This window comes from Hoplias malabaricus, unplaced genomic scaffold (assembly GCF_029633855.1).
Source record: "Hoplias malabaricus isolate fHopMal1 unplaced genomic scaffold, fHopMal1.hap1 scaffold_89, whole genome shotgun sequence".
NCBI lineage: Eukaryota > Metazoa > Chordata > Actinopteri > Characiformes > Erythrinidae > Hoplias > Hoplias malabaricus.
This window is the reverse complement of record NW_027100826.1, coordinates 7,501-30,633: the sequence shown is the minus strand read 5'-3', so window position 1 is coordinate 30,633 and position 23,133 is coordinate 7,501. Positions and strand designations below refer to the sequence as shown.

Here is a 23,133-nt window from a genome sequence, read left to right as displayed (position 1 = left end):
TCTACTCTCCCTCTTACAGCTCAGTGGAGCATCACAATGATTTTGAAGCAGTAATTTTAAGGGAAAAATATTACATAGTGATGCTTTAACTCTTTATTGTGACCTAGTGTTTGTTCATAAGGTTCCACCGCTGACACACATTGTGTGGTTCCTGTAGCATACACCACCATTTGTCTCGAAGTGTCCAGCTGTTATCTGATTGGTGGGTGGATTTAGATTGACACTTGATGTATATACCAGAGTTTCTCATGCCTGGTCCGGGAGACAAACAGCCCTGAACATTTTACTGGTGTCCCTGTAACTGGAACGTATACGATTGTGGGGAACTGCAGTTCTCTCTGGTGTGTTTACGTTCAGCATCTCCATGTCTTTTAAGGTAGAGCGGTGTGTGTGAGTAAGAAGAGACTGTATCTTTTAAAGTGGAGCGGTGTGTGTGAGTAAGAAGCGACTGTATCTTTTAATGTGGAGCGGTGTGTGTGTGAGTAAGAAGCGACTGTATCTTTTAAGGTGGAGCGGTGTGTGTGAGTAAGAAGCGACTGTATCTTTTAAGGTGGAGCGGTGTGTGAGTAAGAAGCGACTATCTTTTAAGGTGGAGCGGTGTGTGTGAGTAAGAAGTGACTGTATCTTTTAAGGTGGAGCGGTGTGTGTGAGTAAGAAGCGACTGTATCTTTTAAGGTGGAGCGGTGTGTGTGTGAGTAAGAAGCGACTGTATCTTTTAATGTGGAGCGGTGTGTGTGAGTAAGAAGCGACTGTATCTTTTAAGGTGGAGCGGTGTGTGTGAGTAAGAAGCGACTGTATCTTTTAAGGTGGAGCGGTGTGTGTGAGTAAGAAGTGACTGTATCTTTTAAGGTGGAGCGGTGTGTGTGAGTAAGAAGCGACTGTATCTTTTAAGGTGGAGCGGTGTGTGTGAGTAAGAAGCGACTGTATCTTTTAAGGTGGAGCGGTGTGTGTGTGAGTAAGAAGCGACTGTATCTTTTAAGGTGGAGCGGTGTGTGCGAGTAAGAAGCGACTGTATCTTTTAATGTGGAGCGGTGTGTGTGAGTAAGAAGTGACTGTATCTTGTTGGTGGCCGAAATGTAAATTGTCTGTAAGTGTTTATTCACTGTTTGACTTACCTCTGCTCACGGCAGAGAAATGCCATCTGGGGGTTAGACCATTTTAGACGATGGAAAGACTCCAAACGCTGAAAAGCACCAACGGAGATGAGGATGTTGCTCTATTCCTGCTCCAGCTTCTGAACGTAAACAAACCACAAAGGACTGCAATTACCCACAACTCCCCTTTAACAGGACGTAGCAGGGTCCAAAACTACTCCTCCTGGACTCTCTGGTCTCTTCAGAAACGCAGTCGGTCACTGATCTGTCGCTTTAGACGCCACCTCTCTTCAGTCGTTCAGCGACTTATTTTTATTTAAAGAGAAACAACCCCCCCCACACCCATGAAACCCAGTATTGTGCAGACACAGCAGATTAGAGTAGAACTGCGTGTAAACAGTAGCCCTATACAGAACACACACGCTTGCGCACACACCGTCTCACACACACACTCCCTCAAGCATGCACTCACTCACTCACACCCTCACTCACTCACTCATTCACACCCGGAGCGTTGAGGATTCACACACGGATTAAACTTTATACCAGTGTGTATTGTTTATAGACATACAATACTATATTTATGTGTATGTGTGTGTGTGTGTGTGTAAGCAAATACATGCTAATGTTGCCAAGTAAGAATGAATGCCAGAATGTTATAGCCAGCATGAACAACATGCTAATTCATGGATAGCTTCCATTATATTAGCAAAATTAGCATGTACAGTACTTTAGACAGTGCCTATATCTGTGCGTGTGTATTTGAATAGTCCAGTCATGTAATCATGCTGATCTTGCTAACAAATGAAAGTGAATAGCCTCAGAATTAGCACATTGCTAATCCACCACGCTAACACTAACGAATGACAACTAGGTTTTATTCATTGTTGGCAACATTAGCATATCTGTTAGCACTATTCATTGTGAATGTGTGTTTGTAAATAAGGAAACTGAATTAAACATGCTAATGTGGCTAATAATGAATGGAAGTGAATAGTTGCTTATTAGCCTGATGGCTTTAGCACCATGCTAATCTGCGGACACTAGATTCCAGACAGCGTTAGCCACATTAGCATGTATATTTATTTGAAATGGGTGTTAGTTCTGAGTGTGTGTGTGTGTGTGTGTGTGTGATGGGGGTGTAAGTGTGTATCAGTAAAGTGCTGAGTGCTCCTCTGATCTCTCTCTCCTATTGCCATTCTTCCTTTCTTTTTTCTTTGCTCTGTTTTACTCAATCACACCATCGGAAGAAAGTACCCCTCATCATGGAAACAATCATTAAACACATTGCCATGATCACCATGAACACAGTCACCTGACTCATCGCCACGGCAACCACTGTCCTCTCTGTGAGCAATGCTGAGGATTGTGAAAGTCCACAAACAGCAATTTTTCTCCATTGGTCTCTTTCTCCTCCATTTACTCACTCCTCTCTCTCTCTCTCTCTCTCTCTCTCTCTCTCTCTCTCTCTCTCTCTCTCTCTCTCATTTTTTCAGAATCTGTCCGTTCTTGTCATTCTCCATGTTCTGCTCCTCTGTTCCTCTGAGATCAGTTCCATCAGTTTGATCCTGATAAGTTCAACACGGCTTTAAGGTAGCGATGGAAGCAGCAAAACAGGAGAGAGAGAGAGAGAGAGAGAGAGAGAGAGAGAAAGAGAGAGTCTGGGTTTATTCGTATTGATTCAAGTCATTGTAAGGATGATGAGGAGCTCCTTCACTCTCTGCGTCCCACAGGTCTGTGCGTGTGCGTGTGTGTGTGTTTGTGTGTGTGTGTGTGAGAGGGAGACAGAGTGTGTTTTACAGCCGTTCTCGTGCTGGTATCCAGATGTATGGTCCTGACTGCTCCTCAATCACAGATTTGATGCGGTGGTAGATTTCCTCAAAGCTGTCGCCCTCCACGATACCTACACACACACACACACACACACACATCGGTTAGTGTGACAGTGTCTGGATGTTATCTCTAGAGGTTATGATGTTATCATCATGCTGTTTAAAATGCATTGTTGATATTGTTTAAATGATTAAATGTTTAAAAGTTGTTACACTTTACGTTGTGCAGATGTTATGTAAATGTTATGGTGATGAGCAGATGCTATGTAAATGTTAAGGCGACATTGTGCAGATGTTATGTAAATGTTATGGTGACACTGTGCAGATGTTATGTAAATGTTAGGGTGACGTTATGCAGATGTTAAGTAAATGTTAGGGCGACACTGTGCAGATGTTATGTAAATGTTAGGGTGACGTTATGCAGATGTTAAGTAAATGTTAGGGCGGCATTGTGCAGATGTTAAGTAAATGTTAGGGCGACGTAGTGCAGGTGTTATGTAAATGTTAGGGCGGCATTGTGCAGATGTTAAGTAAATGTTAGGGCGACGTTGTGCAGATGTTATGTAAATGTTAGGGCGGCATTGTGCAGATGTTAAGTAAATGTTAGGGCGACGATGTGCAGATGTTATGTAAATGTTAGGGCGACACTGTGCAGATGTTATGTAAATGTTATTGTGACGTTGTGCAGTTATTATGTAAATGTTAGGGCAACACTGCGCAGATGTTATGTAAATGTTATGGTGACGTTGTGCAGATGTTATGTAAATGTTAGGGCAACATTGTGCAGATGTTATGTAAATGTTAGGGCAACATTGTGCAGATGTTAAGTAAATGTTATGGTGACATGCAGATGTTATGTAAATGTTAGGGCGACATTGTGCAGATGTTAAGTAAATGTTAGGGCGACGTAGTGCAGATGTTATGTAAATGTTATGGTGACGTGCAGATGCTATGTAAATGTTAAGGTGACATTGTGCAGATGTTATGTAAATGTTATGGTGACGCTGTGCAGATGTTATGTAAATGTTATGGTGACATTGTGCAGATGTTATGTAAATGTTAGGGTGATGTTGTGCAGATGTTATGTAAATGTTATGGTGACATTGTGCAGATGTTATGTAAATGTTAGGGTGATGTTGTGCAGATGTTAAGTAAATGTTAGGGTGACGTTGTGCAGTCATTATGTAAATGTTAGGGCGACACTGTGCAGATGTTATGTAAATGTTATGGTGATGTTGTGCAGATGTTATGTAAATGTTAGGGCAACATTGTGCAGATGTTAAGTAAATGTTATGGCGACGTTGAGCAGATATTATGTAAATGTTAGGGCGACACTGTGCAGATGTTATGTAAATGTTTTGGTGACGTTGTGCAGATATTATGTAAATGTTAGGGCAACACTGTGCAGATGTTATGTAAATGTTATGGTGACGTTGTGCAGATGTTATGTAAATGTTAGGGCAACATTGTGCAGATGTTAAGTAAATGTTATGGTGACATGCAGATGTTATGTAAATGTTAGGGCGACATTGTGCAGATGTTAAGTAAATGTTAGGGCGACGTAGTGCAGGTGTTATGTAAATGTTAGGGCGACGTTATGCAGATGTTAAGTAAATGTTAGGGCGACGTTGTGCAGATGTTATTTAAATGTTAGGGCAACACTGTGCAGATGTTATGTAAATGTTATGGTGACATTGTGCAGATGTTAAGTAAATGTTAGGGTGACGCTATGCAGATGTTATGTAAATGTTATGTAAATGTTAGGGCGACATTGTGCAGATGTTAAGTAAATGTTAGGGCGATGTTGTGCAGATGTTATGTAAATGTTAGGGTGACGTTATTCTGATGTTATGTAAATGTTAGGGCGACGCTGTGCAGATGTTCAGTAAATGTTAGGCGGCATTGTGCATATGTTATGTAAATGTTAGGGCGACACTGCCACTGCAGATGTTATGTAAATGTTATGGTGACGTTGTGCAGCTGTTATGCAGCTGTGATGGAGATGTTTATTGGGATGTTATGCAGAAGTTGTAGAGATGTTTTGATGATGATTCAGTGTTGTTGTTTGAATGTTATACAGATGTTATTATGATGTTATGGTGATGTTTTACCTGTGAAACACTCAATGAAGTCTTGCTCCAGTTTGATGGCTCGGTCCATAGCTCTTTTGGCCTGTTCCTCCGTCAGGCGCTTATTAATATCACTGAACACACACACACACACACACACACACACACACACGTTAAGAGATGTAATGTAAAAATATAAAGCAGAGTAACTCTCTTGTTTCTGCTCTCATGTAAGCATAGTTAAGAGTGTAAACTAGTTTCTTTAAAATGATTTTAAATGATTCACATCTACACAGCTCCCCCTGCTGGATGGTCTACAGGTCTACATACTGAACACGCTCCCTAAATGTGAGAGGGTCTGTTTTACACAGCGCCCCCTGGTGGAGGGTCTACAGACTGAACACACTCCCTAAACATGAGAGGGTCTGTTTTACACAGCTCCCCCTGCTGGATGGTCTACAGACTGAACACACTCCCTAAACATGAGAGGGTCTGTTTTACACAGCGCCCCCTGCTGGATGGTCTACAGACTGAACACACTCCCTAAACATGAGAGGGTCTGTTTTACACAGCGCCCCCTGCTGGAGGGTCTACAGACTGAACACACTCCCTAAACATGAGAGGGTCTGTTTTACACAGCGCCCCCTGCTGGAGGGTCTACAGACTGAACACACTCCCTAAACATGAGAGGGTCTGTTTTACACAGCGCCCCCTGCTGGAGGGTCTACAGACTGAACACACTCCCTAAACATGAGAGGGTCTGTTTTACACAGCGCCCCCTGCTGGAGGGTCTACAGGTCTACATACTGAACATGATCCCTAAATGTGAGAGGGTCTGTTCTACATAGCGCCCCCTGGTGGAGGGTCTACAGACTGAACACACTCCCTAAATGTGAGAGGGTCTGTTCTACATAGCGCCCCCTGGTGGAGGGTCTACAGACTGAACACACTCCCTAAACATGAGAGGGTCTGTTTTACACAGCGCCCCCTGCTGGATGGTCTACAGACTGAACACACTCCCTAAATGTGAGAGGGTCTGTTCTACATAGCGCCCCCTGGTGGAGGGTCTACAGACTGAACACACTCCCTAAACATGAGAGGGTCTGTTTTACACAGCGCCCCCTGCTGGATGGTCTACAGACTGAACACACTCCCTAAACATGAGAGGGTCTGTTTTATACAGCTCCCCCTGCTGGATGGTCTACAGACTGAACACACTCCCTAAACATGAGAGGGTCTGTTTTACACAGCTCCCCCTGCTGGATGGTCTACAGACTGAACACACTCCCTAAACATGAGAGGGTCTGTTTTACACAGCTCCCCCTGCTGGAGGGTCTACAGACTGAACACACTCCCTAAACATGAGAGGGTCTGTTTTACACAGCACCCCCTGCTGGAGGGTCTACAGACTGAACACACTCCCTAAACATGAGAGGGTCTGTTTTACACAGCTCCCCCTGCTGGAGGGTCTACAGACTGAACACACTCCCTAAACGTGAGAGGGTCTATTTTACACAGCTCCCCCTGCTGGAGGGTCTACAGACTGAACACACTCCCTAAACATGAGACGGTCTTTTTTACACAGCGGAGGTGCGTGAGCTCACAGTAAGTTCTGCATGGAGGTCGGGCGGATGAAGACAACGATAGGGTGCAGCTGCGCCGCCTGCAGCCTCCTGACAGCATTCGCAGAAACATCCAGGATACAGTGTTTCCCCTGCTGCTCACACACACACACACACACACACACACACACACACACACACACACAGATTAGGCACCTGTAGGTCCAAACCCACTGCTGTGAAAACATCACACCCTTTGTTTAAGGTGAGTAAAGGCCAAAGAAAATCTCATGTGTTTAAGGGTCAGATGGTCCCTGTCTCCGTCACCCCCCGTCCCCCATCGCTCACCTGTTCGGCCACCTCCCTCACGCTCTGGACGCTCGTCCCATACAGGTGGCTGTTGTACTGCCCGGCTTCGATGAAGCGATGGCTCTGGATGTCCTTCTCCATCTGTTCCCGTGAGGACACAAAGTGGTAATCCCGCCCGTCCGCCTCGTACTCCCGCTTCGGCCGCGTCGTATCTGCGGGGAGTCATTGCGCAGGTCAGTGAGGCGCACGCAAATCTAACCCTGGTCTTACGTGTGCCAGGGGTCACGTTTTTACAACAACACAGCACAGAGTGAATAAAACACCACAGACTCGTTCTGGAGCCGAAGCCACGTTTCTGAGCAGCGAGGTGCCATCCACAGGAAGTGGAACAGAAGACTGCAGTGTTTTAACAAATACACGTGTTAAACATGAGGTCATTGCCACGGTGACGGGGGTCACTTACGGGGGACGCAGGACCCGAACTTGTCGGGAAACTCTGAGAGCAGGTCGTCATTAACGCGGTCCTTCATCGGGCCGAGGATGATGATGGGCCGAGCGTAGTGCACTGGGAACAAGGGAATGGGGAAATATTATAATAATTATTATTTATTATTATAGCATTCTCAACACAGAGCTGCTACACATTTCATTTTGTTGTTGTTATTATTATATACTCACCTTCTATCTGTGTTACAATCTCATAACTCTGAATGTAGTCGTCACGCCCTGGAACACACACACACACACACACACACACATTCTTTGTTATTAGCAGACAAAACACAAACACTGACAGTTATTTTGTGTGTGTTTGTGTGTGGGAGTGTGTGTGTGTGGTGTGTGTGTGTGTGTGTGTGTGTGTGTGTGTGGTGTCTTACCGATGCTGTCCCTCCCTTTCGACCGGAGGCGAGACCACTCCTTCCTCTCCACTCTAACACACACATACACACACACAGAAAGAGAGAGAGAGAGAAACAAAGAGAGAGAGAGAGAGAGAGAGAGAGAGAGAGAGAGACATCATAGTTACAAAACACTTCCGTCTCAGATCAATACAAAATAAACTGTAAACAATCAACAATACTGTACTGGACTGTATTTATCTGCACGGGTCTGTTGTGATATGTACTGCTCTGTGGTAGTCTGTCCTCATTTGTGGTGGTCTGTCCTGGTCTGTGGTGGTCTGTCATGCACTGTGGTGATTTGTACTGGTCTGTGGTAGTCTGTAATGGTCTGTCCTGCCCTGTCATGGTCTATACTGGTCTGTGGTGGTCTGTACTGGTCTGTGGTAGTCTGTACTGGTCTGTGGTGGCCTGTCCTGCACTGTGGTGGCCTGTCCTGCACTGTGGTGATTTGTTCTGGTCTGTGGTAGTCTGTACTGGTCTGTGGTAGTCTATACTGGTCTGTAGTGGTCTGTCCTGCCCTGTGGTGGTCTGTCCTGCACTGTGGTGATTTGTACTGGTCTGTGGTAGTCTGTAATGGTCTGTCCTGCCTTGTCGTGGTCTATACTGGTCTGTGGTAGTCTGTACTGGTCTGTGGTAGTCTGTACTGGTCTGTGGTAGCCTGTACTGGTCTGTGGTGGCCTGTCTTGCACTGTGGTGGTCTGTCCTGCACTGTGGTGGTTTGTTCTGGTCTGTGGTAGTCTGTACTGGTCTGTGGTAGTCTGTACTGGTCTGTAATGGTCTGTCCGGCCCTGTGGTGGTCTGTACTGGTCCGTGGTGGTCTGTAGTGGTCTGTGGTGGTCTGTCCTGCCCTGTGGTTGTCTGTACTGGTCTGTGGTAGCCTGTAATGGTCTGTGGTGGTATGTACTGGTCTGTGGTGGTCTGTACTAGTTTGTGGTGGTCTGTAATACCTCCTCTTGCTGGGGATGTACCCAGCCTCCTCCAGGTCACCATGAGGCGAGAGACGGCGAGCCTGCCACCACTCCTCGTCACTGCAGTCCAGAACGTGCAGGATGTCTCCAAAGCGGAAACTGACGGCCTGACTCAGATACCCTCCATCCGCCGTCTTATCGTAATCAAACAGAGCTCTGGGGATGGGGGGTGGGGGGAGGGTTTAGAGCAGGATTCAGCACCATCACCATAGCCAATAAAATTCTGATTATTACAATAAAGCACCAGTATTTTAGAGCTGCATTTTTAGGGTGGAATTCGACCAGGTGCCACAATGTAGTGGCAGTGGGGTGGTATATAATATAGGAGCTGAGTGTGAGGGGTCAGTGGGGTGGTATCTAGTGTAGGAGCTGAGTGTGAGGGGTCAGTGGGGTGGTATCTAGTGTAGGAGCTGAGTGTGAGGGGTCAGTGGGGTGGTATCTACTGTAGGAGCTGAGTGTGAGTGGGCAGTGGGGTGGTATCTCCTGTAGGAGCTGAGTGTGAGGGTCAGTGGGGTGGTATCTCCTGTAGGAGCTGAGTGTGAGGGTCAGTGGAGTGGTATCTAGTGTAGGAGCTGAGTGTGAGGGGCAGTGGGGTGGTATCTACTGTAGGAGCTGAGTGTGAGGGTCAGTGGAGTGGTATCTAGTGTAGGAGCTGAGTGTGAGGGGTCAGTGGCGTGGTATCTACAGTAGGAGCTGAGTGTGAGGGGTCAGTGGCGTGGTATCTCCTGTAGGAGCTGAGTGTGAGGGGTCAGTGGCGTGGTATCTAGTGTAGGAGCTGAGTGTGAGGGGCAGTGGGGTGGTATCTCCTGTAGGAGCTGAGTGTGAGGGGTCAGTGGCGTGGTATCTAGTGTAGGAGCTGAGTGTGAGGGGCAGTGGGGTGGTATCTAGTGTAGGAGCTGAGTGTGAGGGGCAGTGGGGTGGTATCTCCTGTAGGAGCTGAGTGTGAGGGGTCAGTGGGGTGGTATCTACTGTAGGAGCTGAGTGTGAGGGGCAGTGGGGTGGTATCTCCTGTAGGAGCTGAGTGTGAGGGGTCAGTGGGGTGGTATCTAGTGTAGGAGCCGAGTGTGAGGGGCAGTGGGGTGGTATCTAGTGTAGGAGCTGAGTGTGAGGGGCAGTGGGGTGGTATCTCCTGTAGGAGCTGAGTGTGAGGGGGCTGTGGGGTGGTATCTCCTGTAGGAGCTGAGTGTGAGTGGGCAGTGGGGTGGTATCTCCTGTAGGAGCTGAGTGTGAGGGGCAGTGGGGTGGTATCTCCTGTAGGAGCTGAGTGTGAGGGTGAGTGGGGTGGTATCTCCTGTAGGAGCTGAGTGTGAGGGGGCTGTGGGGTGGTATCTCCTGTAGGAGCTGAGTGTGAGGGGTCAGTGGGGTGGTATCTCCTGTAGGAGCTGAGTGTGAGGGGTCAGTGGAGTGGTATCTAGTGTAGGAGCTGAGTGTGAGGGGCAGTGGGGTGGTATCTCCTGTAGGAGCTGAGTGTGAGGGACAGTGGGGTGGTATCTAGTGTAGGAGCTGAGTGTGAGGGGTCAGTGGAGTGGTATCTCCTGTAGGAGCTGAGTGTGAGGGACAGTGGGGTGGTATCTAGTGTAGGAGCTGAGTGTGAGGGGTCAGTGGAGTGGTATCTCCTGTAGGAGCTGAGTGTGAGGGGGCTGTGGGGTGGTATCTCCTGTAGGAGCTGAGTGTGAGGGGCAGTGGGGTGGTATCTCCTGTAGGAGCTGAGTGTGAGGGGTCAGTGGAGTGGTATCTAGTGTAGGAGCTGAGTGTGAGGGGTCAGTGGAGTGGTATCTCCTGTAGGAGCTGAGTGTGAGGGGGCTGTGGGGTGGTATCTCCTGTAGGAGCTGAGTGTGAGGGTGAGTGGGGTGGTATCTCCTGTAGGAGTTGAGTGTGAGTGGGCAGTGGGGTGGTATCTCCTGTAGGAGCTGAGTGTGAGGGGTCAGTGGAGTGGTATCTAGTGTAGGAGCTGAGTGTGAGGGGTCAGTGGAGTGGTATCTCCTGTAGGAGCTGAGTGTGAGGGTGTGTGGGGTGGTATCTCCTGTAGGAGTTGAGTGTGAGGGGCAGTGGGGAGGTATCTCCTGTAGGAGCTGAGTGTGAGGGTGAGTGGGGTGGTATCTCCTGTAGGAGCTGAGTGTGAGTGGGCAGTGGGGTGGTATCTCCTGTAGGAGCTGAGTGTGAGTGGGCAGTGGGGTGGTATCTCCTGTAGGAGCTGAGTGTGAGGGGCAGTGGGGTGGTATCTCCTGTAGGAGCTGAGTGTGAGTGGGCAGTGGGGTGGTATCTACTGTAGGAGCTGAGTGTGAAGGGTCAGTGGGGTGGTATCTCCTGTAGGAGCTGAGTGTGAGGGGCAGTGGGGTGGTATCTCCTGTAGGAGCTGAGTGTGAGTGGGCAGTGGGGTGGTATCTCCTGTAGGAGCTGAGTGTGAGGGGCAGTGGGGTGGTATCTACTGTAGGAGCTGAGTGTGAGGGGCAGTGGGGTGGTATCTCCTGTAGGAGCTGAGTGTGAGGGGTCAGTGGGGTGGTATCTACTGTAGGAGCTGAGTGTGAGGGGCAGTGGGGTGGTATCTCCTGTAGGAGCTGAGTGTGAGTGGGCAGTGGGGTGGTATCTCCTGTAGGAGCTGAGTGTGAGGGGCAGTGGGGTGGTATCTACTGTAGGAGCTGAGTGTGAGGGGCAGTGGGGTGGTATCTCCTGTAGGAGCTGAGTGTGAGGGGCAGTGGGGTGGTATCTCCTGTAGGAGCTGAGTGTGAGTGGGCAGTGGGGTGGTATCTCCTGTAGGAGCTGAGTGTGAGGGGCAGTGGGGTGGTATCTACTGTAGGAGCTGAGTGTGAGGGGCAGTGGGGTGGTATCTCCTGTAGGAGCTGAGTGTGAGGGGTCAGTGGGGTGGTATCTACTGTAGGAGCTGAGTGTGAGGGGCAGTGGGGTGGTATCTACAGTAGAAGCTGAGTGTGAGGGGTCAGTGGGGTGGTATCTACTGTAGGAGCTGAGTGTGAGGGGCAGTGGGGTGGTATCTCCTGTAGGAGCTGAGTGTGAGGGGTCAGTGGGGTGGTATCTACTGTAGGAGCTGAGTGTGAGGGGCAGTGGGGTGGTATCTACAGTAGAAGCTGAGTGTGAGGGGCAGTGGGTGGTATCTATAGTAGGAGCTGAGTGTGAGGGGTCAGTGGGGTGGTATCTCCTGTAGGAGCTGAGTGTGAGGGGTCAGTGGGGTGGTATCTACTGTAGGAGCTGAGTGTGAGGGGTCAGTGGGGTGGTATCTACAGTAGAAGCTGAGTGTGAGGGGCAGTGGGTGGTATCTACAGTAGGAGCTGAGTGTGAGGGGCAGTGGGGTGGTATCTCCTGTAGGAGCTGAGTGTGAGGGGTCAGTGGGGTGGTATCTACTGTAGGAGCTGAGTGTGAGGGGTCAGTGGGGTGGTATCTACTGTAGGAGCTGAGTGTGAGGGGTCAGTGGGGTGGTATCTACAGTAGGAGCTGAGTGTGAGGGGCAGTGGGTGGTATCTACAGTAGGAGCTGAGTGTGAGGGGCAGTGGGGTGGTATCTCCTGTAGGAGCTGAGTGTGAGGGGTCAGTGGGGTGGTATCTACTGTAGGAGCTGAGTGTGAGGGGTCAGTGGGGTGGTATCTACAGTAGGAGCTGAGTGTGAGGGGTCAGTGGGGTGGTATCTACTGTAGGAGCTGAGTGTGAGGGGCAGTGGGGTGGTATCTCCTGTAGGAGCTGAGTGTGAGGGGTCAGTGGGGTGGTATCTACTGTAGGAGCTGAGTGTGAGGGGCAGTGGGGTGGTATCTACAGTAGAAGCTGAGTGTGAGGGGGCAGTGGGGTGTTTTTTTAGAGGGGTAGTGCTGCTGCCCAGTCAGTCTTAGGGGCACAATTACATTTAACTGAGGCACATACTCCAGTGATGTGTGTGTAATGCTGCTCCCCGGTGGTCAGTGCTTGTACCTGATGTAGAAGCTCCTCTTGCTGGTCCTCAGGGACGTAGTTCCCGAGCCCATGCTGCTGTTCATCAGCTGTTCCCTCAGATCATGGATTTTCGCCTCAAACCGACTGTACTCTGTACACACACACACACACACACACACACACACACACACACACAGTACTGTAAATAAAGGCCTATTCAGTAAAGGTCTGTATTGGTCTCTTCTAGTCTGTGACAGTTTGTAGTGGTCTGTACCGGTCTGTAGTGGTCTGTTGTGCTCAGTAATGAGCAGTAATGGTCTGTAGTGCTCTGCTGTGGTCATTAATGAGCATTAATGTGTATGGTAATGGTCTGTAGTGGTCTGTACTAGTCTGTTATGGTCAGTAATGGGCAGTAGTTCTCTGTTCTTGTCAGTAACGATCAGTGGTGGTCTGTAGCAATCTGTACTAGTCTGTTGTGGTCAGTAATGCACAGTAATGGTCTGTACTAGTCTGTTGTGGTCAGTAATGCGCAGTAATGGTCTGTACTAGTCTGTTGTGGTCAGTAATGGGTAGTAATGTCAGTAGTGATCTGTTGTGGTCAGTAATGGACAGTAATGATATTTAGTGGTCAGTAATAAGCAGTAATGATCCGTAGTTGTCTGTAGTGGTCTGTTCTTGTCAGTAACAATCAGTGATGGTCTGTAATGGTCTGCTGTGGTTAGTAATGGTCTGTAGTGGTCTGTTGTGGTCAGTAATGGTCAGTAATGGTCTGTAGTGCTCTGCTGTGGTCAGTAATAATATGTAGTGGTCTGTACTAGTCTGTTGTGGTCAGTAATGGGCAGTAGTTGTCTGTTCTGGTCAGTAATGATCAGTGGTGGTCTGTAGTGGTCTGTACTAGTCTGTTGTGGTCAGTAATCGTCTGTAGTGGTCATCTCTGGTCAGTAATGATCTGTAGTGGTCTGCTGTGTTCAGTAGTAGTCTGTAGTGGTCTGTACCAGTCTGTTGTGGTCAGTAATGGGCAGTAATGTCAGTAGAGATCTGTTGTGGTAGGTAATGCGTGGTAATGTCAGTAATGGTCTGTTGTGGTCAGTAGTGGGTAGTAGTGGTCTGTTCTTGTCAGTCAGTAGTGGTCTGTACTGGTTTGTAGTGGTCAGTAATGGGCAGTAGTTGTCTGTTCTGGTCAGTAATGATCAGTGGTGTTCTGTAGTGGTCTGTACCAGTCTGTTGTGGTCAGTAATGGGCAGTAATGTCAGTAGAGATCTGTTGTGGTAGGTAATGCGTGGTAATGTCAGTAATGGTCTGTTGTGGTCAGTAGTGGGTAGTAGTGGTCTGTTCTTGTCAGTCAGTAGTGGTCTGTACTGGTTTGTAGTGGTCAGTAATGGGCAGTAGTTGTCTGTTCTGGTCAGTAATGATCAGTGGTGGTCTGTAGTGGTCTGTACTAGTCTGTTGTGGTCAGTAATCGTCTGTAGTGGTCATCTCTGGTCAGTAATGATCTGTAGTGGTCTGCTGTGTTCAGTAGTAGTCTGTAGTGGTCTGTACCAGTCTGTTGTGGTCAGTAATGGGCAGTAATGTCAGTAGAGATCTGTTGTGGTAGGTAATGCGTGGTAATGAGCAGTAATGGTCTGTAGTGGTCTGTTGTTGTCAGCAATCAGTGGTGGTCTGTAGTGGTCTGTACTGGTTTGTAATGAGCAGTAATGGTTTATAAAGTCTCACCTTCTGGTCTGTACTGAGCGATGATGGTGACAGTCTGTCCTGCGTTCTTCAGCGCCGCTGCAGCCTGCTCATGGGTCGCATGCCTTAAATCTACACCGTTTACCTACACACACACACACACACACACACACACACACAGCCTTGAGCTGTTTTACAAGTACATAGAGATATGTGTATGTGTGTGTGTGTGTGTGTGTGGGTGTGTCCTCACACTCAGGATCTGGTCTCCCTTCCTCAGTTCTCCGCTCAGATCGGCCGGTCCTCCGGCTAAAATGAAGGAGATAAAAATTCCCTCTCCGTCCTCTCCTCCGACGATGTTAAACCCCAACCCTGACAAACCACGGTGTATCAACACCCGCCTCGGCTCCCTTAGAGAGAGGGAGAGAGAGAGACACAGAGAAAGAGACACAGAGAGAGAGAGACAGAGAGAGAGAGAGAGTTTGTACAGGTTACTGATCTGTACACAGTGGAGCTCAGGACTGGGGTTTATTTGGAGTGGTGTCTCTCAGCCTCTCACACACTGTATAGATTTATTGAGGATGTGGTGCTGGGATTATCTCAGCAAACACTTCTAGTGAACCCTGTGTGTGTGTCTGTGTGTGTGTGTGTGTGTGTGTGTGTGTGTGTGTGTGTGTGTGAGAAAGACCCAAATTTCAGAAAAACACCCAAAAACACACAGAGTTTTACACTCGATGGCGGTGGAAGAGTCTAAAAGAGTGATGGAATAGTGTTGAATAAAGATGAGGTCTGAGCTGCTTCAGACGGCGCCCCCCAGAGCCTCGCACTCACCCTGCAACCACAGGCTTTTAACACACTCCCCCAGTTCCTCACCTGTCCTCTCTACGCAGGGGCCCACGCCCCCTGGAGTTTATTCACAAAAGGAAAAGTTTATTCACGGATGGAAACATGACTCTTCTGTATTTTTCCTGCTGATGTTCCTTTATTACGCAGAACATTTTGGAAGGTTTTGGGTGGAAACACAGCGACAGAGAAGTATGGACCTCCTAGTGTGAGGAGAGGTGTGTGTGCACTGGTCTCACCTGGGGATGTCCTCGTCCCCTAGCAGCATGCCCTTGGGGATGGGGGAGTATCGCCGTGGTGACGTGGGAGTGAGGGTTTGTGGGTAATCCGACAGGTAACCGTGCCCCATGTCGTCCATGTGAGGAGAGTACGCTGCACACACACATTATCATCAATACCACTTACATCTATGTGTGTGTGTGTGTATGTGTGTGTGTGTGTGTGTGTGTGTATGTGTTCATGTGTGTGTGTGTGTGTGTGTGTGTGTGTGTGTATGTGTTCATGTGTGTGTGTGTGTATATGTGTTCATGTGTGTGTGTGTGTGTGTGTGTGTTCATGTGTGTGTGTGTGTGTGTGTGTTCATGTGTGTGTGTGTGTGTGTGTATGTGTTCATGTGTGTGTATGTATATGTGTGTGTGTGTGTATGTGTTCATGTGTGTGTGTGTGTGTGTATATGTGTGTGTGTGTGTATGTGTTCGTGTGTGTGTGTGTGTGTGTGTGTGTGTGTGTGTATGCGCATGTGTGTGTGTGTATGTGTTCGTGTGTGTGTATATGTGTTCATGTGTGTGTGTATATATATATATATATATTTGTTCGTGTGTGTGTGTGTGTGTGTGTATGCGCATGTGTGTGTGTGTATGTGTTCGTGTGTGTGTATATGTGTTCATGTGTGTGTGTATATGTGTTCATGTGTGTGTGTGTATATATATATATATATATTTGTTCGTGTGTGTGTGTGTGTGTGTGTGTGTGTATGCGCATGTGTGTGTGTGTATGTGTTCGTGTGTGTGTATATGTGTTCATGTGTGTGTGTATATATATATATATATTTGTTCGTGTGTGTGTGTATGTGTTCATGTGTGTGTGTGTGTGTTCATGTGTGTGTGTGTGTGTATGTGTTCATGTGTGTGTGTGTGTGTGTATGTGTTCATGTGTGTGTGTGTGTTCATGTGTGTGTGTGTGTGTGTGTGTATGTGTTCATGTGTGTGTATGTGTGTGTGTGTATATGTGTGTGTGTGTGTATGTGTTCATGTGTGTGTGTGTGTGTGTGTGTGTGTATATATTTGTTCGTGTGTGTGTGTGTGTGTGTGTGTGTATATGTATTCATGTGTGTGTGTGTGTGTGTGTGTGTATGTGGTCGTGTGTGTCTGTGTGTGTGTGTATATATATGTGTTCATGTGTGTGTGTGTGTATATGTGTGTGTACGTGTTCGTGTGTGTGTGTGTTCGTGTGTGTGTGTGTGTGTATATGTATTCATGTGTGTGTGTGTGTGTGTATGTGGTCGTGTGTGTCTGTGTGTGTGTGTGTTCGTGTGTGTGTGTGTGTGTATATATGTGTTCATGTGTGTGTGTGTGTGTGTGTGTATGTGGTCGTGTGTGTCTGTGTGTGTGTGTGTTCGTGTGTGTGTGTGTGTGTATATGTGTTCATGTGTGTGTGTGTGTATATGTGTGTGTACGTGTTTGTTTGTGTATGTGTTCATGTGTGTGTGTGTGTGTGTGTGTGTGTGTGGGTATGTGTGTTCATGTGTGTTTGTGTGTGTGTGTGTGTTCACTCACAGCTGGTGATATCTGGGGGGTTGTAGGTGTCGGGGGGGTACAGGTTCGTAGCTTTGGCGACTCTCAGGTAAACCACCTCTGCCGTGTTTTTCAGCGCCGCCACGGCGTCCTCGTGCATTACATCCTCTAAACTCACATTATTCACCTGCACACACACACACACACACACACACACCCATATATATTTTACACCATCCCACTGTATGACTCATGTGCAGATGCTCCAGAGCCTCCTGCTGAATGGTAATCAGTGGTGAGTGTCTGAGCTGTTAATCACCGCCAGGATTTTGTCACCGATCTGTAGCCTTCCGTCTTTGTGTGCGGCTCCTCCTTCGATGATCTTGGTGACGTAGATGCTGTTGTCACCAGGAACGTGCTGGTTCCCCACACCTCCGGCTATACTGAAGCCCAGTCCTGCAACACACACACACAAAATCAGAACCTATAGATCCTCACAGATCTTACTCTGAGGTACTTTGGTTGGACCTATAGATTCTAAAAAATCTTGCGGTGAGGTGAATTAGTTGGACCTTTAACCAAGGTGGTTTGGTTGGAGCTGCAGATTTTGATAGATCATTCTCTGTGGTCATTTGGGTGGATCTATATAAATTTGGATCCTAAATGATCCATCTGTGATGTGATCTGGTTGGACCTGTAGCTCCAAACTGACTTTTGGTTGGTTGGACCTATGGATCCTAATTGATCTTTCTGTGAGGTGGTTTGGTTGGACTGATAGATGCTAACAGCTCTTGGTGGGACAGATCATGAGATGTCTTTCTGTCTCACACACACACACACACACACACACACATGCAGACACACACACACACACACACACACACCCTTGGGCCCCTTGATGAGTTTGATCTCGCTGAGTTTCTCGGCGGCCGGTTTGCGGCGCAGGATGTAGAGCCGGACGATGGGCCCCGCCTCCTTCAGAGAGTCCACTGCCTGCGAGTGGGTCACCTCCCTCACGTCCATGTCATTCACAAACAGGATACTGTCATTCACCCTGGGGGAGGAGACTCGGGTCAGCTCTGACCAATCAGAAACAGACAAGCCCCAGCGGGCTGTGACATCACAACCACGACCCATAAAACAAGGCAGAGACCAAACTGCTGTAATCCCTCAGCTCTCCAGCAGGGAGCTGAGACTCACTCAGTGTGAGTGTGTGTGTGTGTGTGTGTGTGTGTGTGTGTGTGTGTGTGTTACCTGAGTCTCCCGTCCTGTGCAGCTGCTCCTCCAGGGATGATTTTGGTGATGAAGATACTGGGGTCATCCCCTACGTGGGGGTTATCTGTCCCTCCAGCTATACTGAACCCCAGACCAGAGTTACCCTACACACACACACACACACACACACACACACACTTTCAGTGAGGGTAAAGTGGGCTGTGTTTGTGAACAGTGAATTTCACATGACTTTTATTCTAACATTGTGTTTTCGAAATGATTAAATTGCCTTGACTTGATTGGCCCCTCTCTATGATGTGATTGGCTCCTCAGGAGGGTGGGTTGGGAGGGGCTGTGCATGGATTGGGAGGGGCTGTGCGTGGATTGGGAGGAGCCGTGCGTGGATTGGGAGGGGCCGTGAGTGGATTGGGAGGAGCTGCGGGTGGATTGGGAGGGGCTGTGGGTGGATTGGGAGGGGCTGTGGGTGGATTGGGAGGGGCTGTGCGTGGATTGGGAGGGGCTGTGCGTGGATTGGGAGGAGCCGTGCGTGGATTGGGAGGAGCCGTGGGTGGATTGGGAGGAGCTGTGGGTGGATTGGGAGGAGCTGCGGGTGGATTGGGAGGGGCCGTGAGTGGATTGGGAGGAGCTGCGGGTGGATTGGGAGGGGCCGTGAGTGGATTGGGAGGAGCTGCGGGTGGATTGGCAGGGGCCGTGAGTGGATTGGGAGGGGCTGTGGGTGGATTGGGAGGAGCTGTGAGTGGATTGGGAGGAGCCGTGAGTGGATTGGGAGGAGCTGTGGGTGGATTGGGAGGAGCTGCGGGTGGATTGGGAGGGGCCGTGAGTGGATTGGGAGGGGCTGTGAGTGGATTGGGAGGAGCCGTGAGTGGATTGGGAGGGGCTGTGAGTGGATTGGGAGGAGCCGTGAGTGGATTGGGAGGGGCTGTGGGTGGATTGGGAGGGGCCGTGAGTGGATTGGGAGGAGCTGCGGGTGGATTGGGAGGGGCTGTGGGTGGATTGGGAGGGGCCGTGAGTGGATTGGGAGGGGCCGTGAGTGGATTGGGAGGGGCTGTGAGTGGATTGGGAGGGGCTGTGAGTGGATTGGGAGGGGCTGTGAGTGGATTGGGGGGGGCTGTGCGTGGATTGGGAGGAGCCGTGAGTGGATTGGGAGGGGCTGTGGGTGGATTGGGAGGGGCCGTGAGTGGATTGGGAGGGGCTGTGGGTGGATTGGGAGGGGCCGTGAGTGGATTGGGAGGAGCTGCGGGTGGATTGGGAGGAGCTGCGGGTGGATTGGGAGGGGCTGTGGGTGGATTGGGAGGGGCCGTGAGTGGATTGGGAGGGGCTGTGGATAGAAGACTCACCCTCTCCAACGTGATCTCCTCATACTCCACTTCACCATTCAACCCATTCATCTGAGAGAGAGAGAGAGAGAGAGAGAGAGAGAGAGAGAGAGAGAGAGAGAGAGAGAGGAACATAATTTTGTATTAGGAATATAAATAATATTCCTTTAAATTAATCACTGTTAAAGCCACACACACATTTATAATACTTTATTTGGATTTAACACACACACACACTCCATATACACACACAGAAACACACACACACACACACACACACACACACACACACACACATCGTCTTAGGACCCTGAGACTGAACCTCGGAGGGATGAAAAGATAAAGAGAAAATGGAGAGAAGACAATGAAAAAATAGACAAACAAAAAACAAGAAACAAACTGCAGAGTGAGTGAGTGAGAGAGAGAGAGAGAGAGAGAGAGACAGAGAGAGGGAGAGACAGAGAGAGAGAGAGAGAGGGGGGGGTAGAGAAAGGGGGAGAGACAGAGGGAGAGAGAGACAGTGGGACAGAAAGGGGGAGAGACAGAGGGAGAGAGAGACAGGGAGAGACAGAGAGAGAGGGGGGGAGAGAGAGAGGGAGAGAGAGAGAGAGAGAGACAGCGGGACAGAAAGGGGGAGAGACAGAGGGAGAGAGAGACAGCAAGAGAGAGAGAGGGAGGTGGTAGAGAAAGGGGGAGAGACAGAGAGAGAGAGGGGGACAGACAGAAAGAGAGAGGGGGAGAGACAGAGAGAGGGGGGTGGTAGAGAAAGGGGGAGAGACAGAAGGAGAAAGAGAGAGAGAGGGGGGGGGTGTGGTAGAGAAAGGGGGAGAGACAGAGGGAGAGAGAGAGAGGGGGAGAGACAGAGGGAGAGAGAGACAGAGAGAGAGAGGGGGAGAGACAGAGGGAGGTGGGGATTCTTACGTAGGGGGAACCATCGAGTGTGTTGGTGTTAACTACTGGAACTGAAGCCTGAAGAAATATAAAATAAAATTAAATAAAATAAAGAACAATAAGAAAGAAAGAATACAGAGGAAGAGAGGCAGAGCCTGCAAGTGTGTGTGTGTGTTTCAGTAATAACATGCATTATTGTTAACACAGGGTAAAAAAGGAGAAGTGGAGGGATGGAGGGATGAAGAAATAGAGGAATGGAGAGATGGAGAGTGCTGTGTCTGTTGAAGAACTTGTTTGGAAAGTTCAATGATGTGATGAATTCATTTTCTGATCCATTAACATTGACCCCACCCCCAGCCCCCGTACACTCTTAGACCCCACCCCCAGACCCTCAAACAGTCTTAGACCCCACCCCCAGAACCCCATAGAGTAGAGTCCAGTAGAGTTCAGTAGAGTCCAATAGAATCCAGGAAGAGTTCAGAAGATTTCAATAAAGTCCAGTTCAGTAGAGTTCAATAGAGTCCAGTAGAGTTCAGTAGAGACCAGTAGAGTCTAGTAGAGTCCAATAGAGACCAGTAGAGTTCAGTGGAGTCCAATAGAGACCAGTAGAGTTCAGTGGAGTCCAGTAGAGAGCAGTAGAGTTCAGTAGAATCCAGTAGAGTTCAATAGAGTCATGTAGAGTCGAGTAGAGTTCAGTAGAGACCAGTAGAGTCTAGTAGAGTCCAACAGAGACCAGTAGAGTTCAGTAGAGTCCAGTAGAGTTCAATAGAGTCATGTAGAGTCCAGTAGAGTCTAGTAGAGTCCAATAGAGACCAGTAGAGTTCAGTGGAGTCCAGTAGAGTCCAATAGATTTCAGTAGAGTCCAGTTCAGTAGAGTTCAATAGAGTCATGTAGAGTCCAGCAGAGTTCAATAGAGTCATATAGAGTTCAGTAGGGTTCAGTATAGTCCACTAGAGTCTAGGAGAGTCCAACAGAGACCAGTAGAGTTCAGTGGAGTCCAGTAGAGTTCAATAGAGTCATGTAGAGTCCAGTAGAATCCAGTAGAGACCAGTAGAGTCTAGTAGAGTCCAACAGAGACCAGTAGAGTTCAGTAGAGTCCAGTAGAGTTCAATAGAGTCCAGTAGAGTCCAGTAGAGTCCAGTAGAGACCAGTAGAGTCTAGTAGAGTCCAATAGAGACCAGTAGAGACCAGTGGAGTCCAGTAGAGTCCAGTTCAGTAGAGTTCAATAGAGTCATGTAGAGTCCAGCAGAGTTCAATAGAGTCATGTAGAGTCCAGTAGAGTCTAGTAGCAACCAGTAGAGTCTAGTAGCAACCAGTAGAGTCCAGTAGAGACCAGTGGAGACCAGTAGAGTCCAGTTCAGTAGAGTTCAATAGAGTCATGTAGAGTCCAGCAGAGTTCAATTGAGTCATGTAGAGTCCAGTAGAGTCTAGTAGCAACCAGTAGAGTCTAGTAGCAACCAGTAGAGTCCAGTAGAGACAAGTAGAGACCAGTGGAGACCAGTGGAGTCCAGTAGAGTCCAGTACAGTTCAATAGAGACCAATAGAAACCAGTAGAGTCCAGTAGAGTCCAGTAGAGTTCAGTAGAGTCCAGTAAAGACCAGTATAGTCCAGTAAAGTTCAACATAATAATGTAGAGACCAGTAGAGTCCAGTAGAGTTCAGTAGAGACCAGTAGAGTTCAGTAGAGACCAATAGAGACCAGTAGAGTCCACTAGAGACCAGTAGAGTCCAATAGAACACAGTAGTCCAGCAGAGTCCAGTAGAGTTCAGTAGAATCCAGTAGAACACAGTAGTCCAGTAGAGTCCAGTAGAGACCATTAGAGACCAGTAGAGTCCAGTAGAGTTCAGAAGAGTCCAGTAGAGTTCAGTAGAGTTCAATAGAGTCCAGTAGAGAAAGGTGCCAGTAGACACCCCAGACCACCTATACATGCCCCAATCAGTGTTGTGTCCTCCACAGCTGCACGCTCAGGTAGTGACAGTTACCTGTTAGCACTTAGCAACACACACACACACACACACACACAAACACACACACAAACACACACACACACAAACACACACAGTTCTAGTGAGTGTATGGAGGGGGGGGGGGGGTCATGGACAGCTTCAGTGTGTCTGATTTAACTTTATTGGACATTACAACACCTCACCAGCAGAGGAAGGGTCACAGAGTAGGAGAAATGAAAGGGATAAAGGAGGTCAGAATGAAGGGATACAGCTCATCACTCTTTATGCCTTCTGACAGAGAGAGAGAAATTTAGAGAGAGAGAGAGAGAGAGAGAGAGAGAGAGAGGTCAATAAAATTGACGAAGGAAAAAGCCTCTCTCTCTCTCTGGTGTAGGGTGGCATCCCACTCTTCTGGCCCCAGGTTGCCATGGCTACTCCACGGCAACAGCTGCCAGGCCCTCCAGGGGAACCCGGTTACCATGGCAACAAGATTGCCATGGCAACCCTCTCAGCTTCACATCATACACGAACACATGCTTGAGCCTGTGATCATATGAACACACACACACACACACACACACATACACATACAGTCTCTCTTGAGCACAGTTACATCAGTTACCTCAACCTTCAAACACAAGTGTGGAATACAGCACTTAAACTAAATCATTACACAACCCACTGGCCACTTTATCAGAAACACCCCCCCCCCTCCAACTATGCATGTATGTCCAGACCCTCAGCACTGGATTACCACCAGGCTGTGTTCTCTCAGGTCCTTTTCCTGCTGTCCCTATAATAAAGAGGCCTGAGTGTGAAGGTGCTGGAGTTTGCAGACGACACCACAGTGGATGGTCTCCCCCTGATGGCGATGAACCTGCTTCAA

At 48.6% G+C, this 23,133-nt stretch overlaps 1 protein-coding gene across 1 annotated transcript; it reads right to left on the bottom strand.

Annotated features, from left to right (window-relative positions):
* Positions 1-871: 871 nt before the first annotated feature.
* dlg4b (discs, large homolog 4b (Drosophila)) lies at positions 872-20,373 on the bottom strand. Its single transcript, XM_066658728.1, has 18 exons — positions 20,332-20,373; positions 19,432-19,482; positions 18,113-18,237; positions 17,743-17,912; positions 17,178-17,314; positions 16,901-17,045; positions 15,365-15,497; positions 14,536-14,692; positions 14,325-14,427; positions 12,651-12,762; positions 8,716-8,892; positions 7,745-7,797; positions 7,545-7,592; positions 7,330-7,431; positions 6,906-7,078; positions 6,600-6,712; positions 5,038-5,129; positions 872-2,997 (listed from the first exon to the last, which is right to left on the bottom strand). Exons 2-18 carry the CDS (start codon positions 19,480-19,482, stop codon positions 2,891-2,893), a joined length of 1,998 nt encoding a protein of 665 aa, XP_066514825.1. The 5' UTR covers positions 20,332-20,373; the 3' UTR covers positions 872-2,890.
* Between the last annotated feature and the right edge of the window lie 2,760 nt (positions 20,374-23,133).

Coding starts and splice junctions, on each gene's coding strand:
- dlg4b (XM_066658728.1), bottom strand. CDS start 19,482: ATGAATGGGTTGAATGGTGAAGTGGAGTATGAGGAGATCACGTTGGAG. Junction 14,693..15,364: donor GGGGACGAGGACATCCCCAG/GTGAGACCAGTG, acceptor CCTCTCTCTAAG/GGAGCCGAGGCGGGTGTTGA. Junction 7,079..7,329: donor GTTCGGGTCCTGCGTCCCCC/GTAAGTGACCCC, acceptor GACTCCCCGCAG/ATACGACGCGGCCGAAGCGG.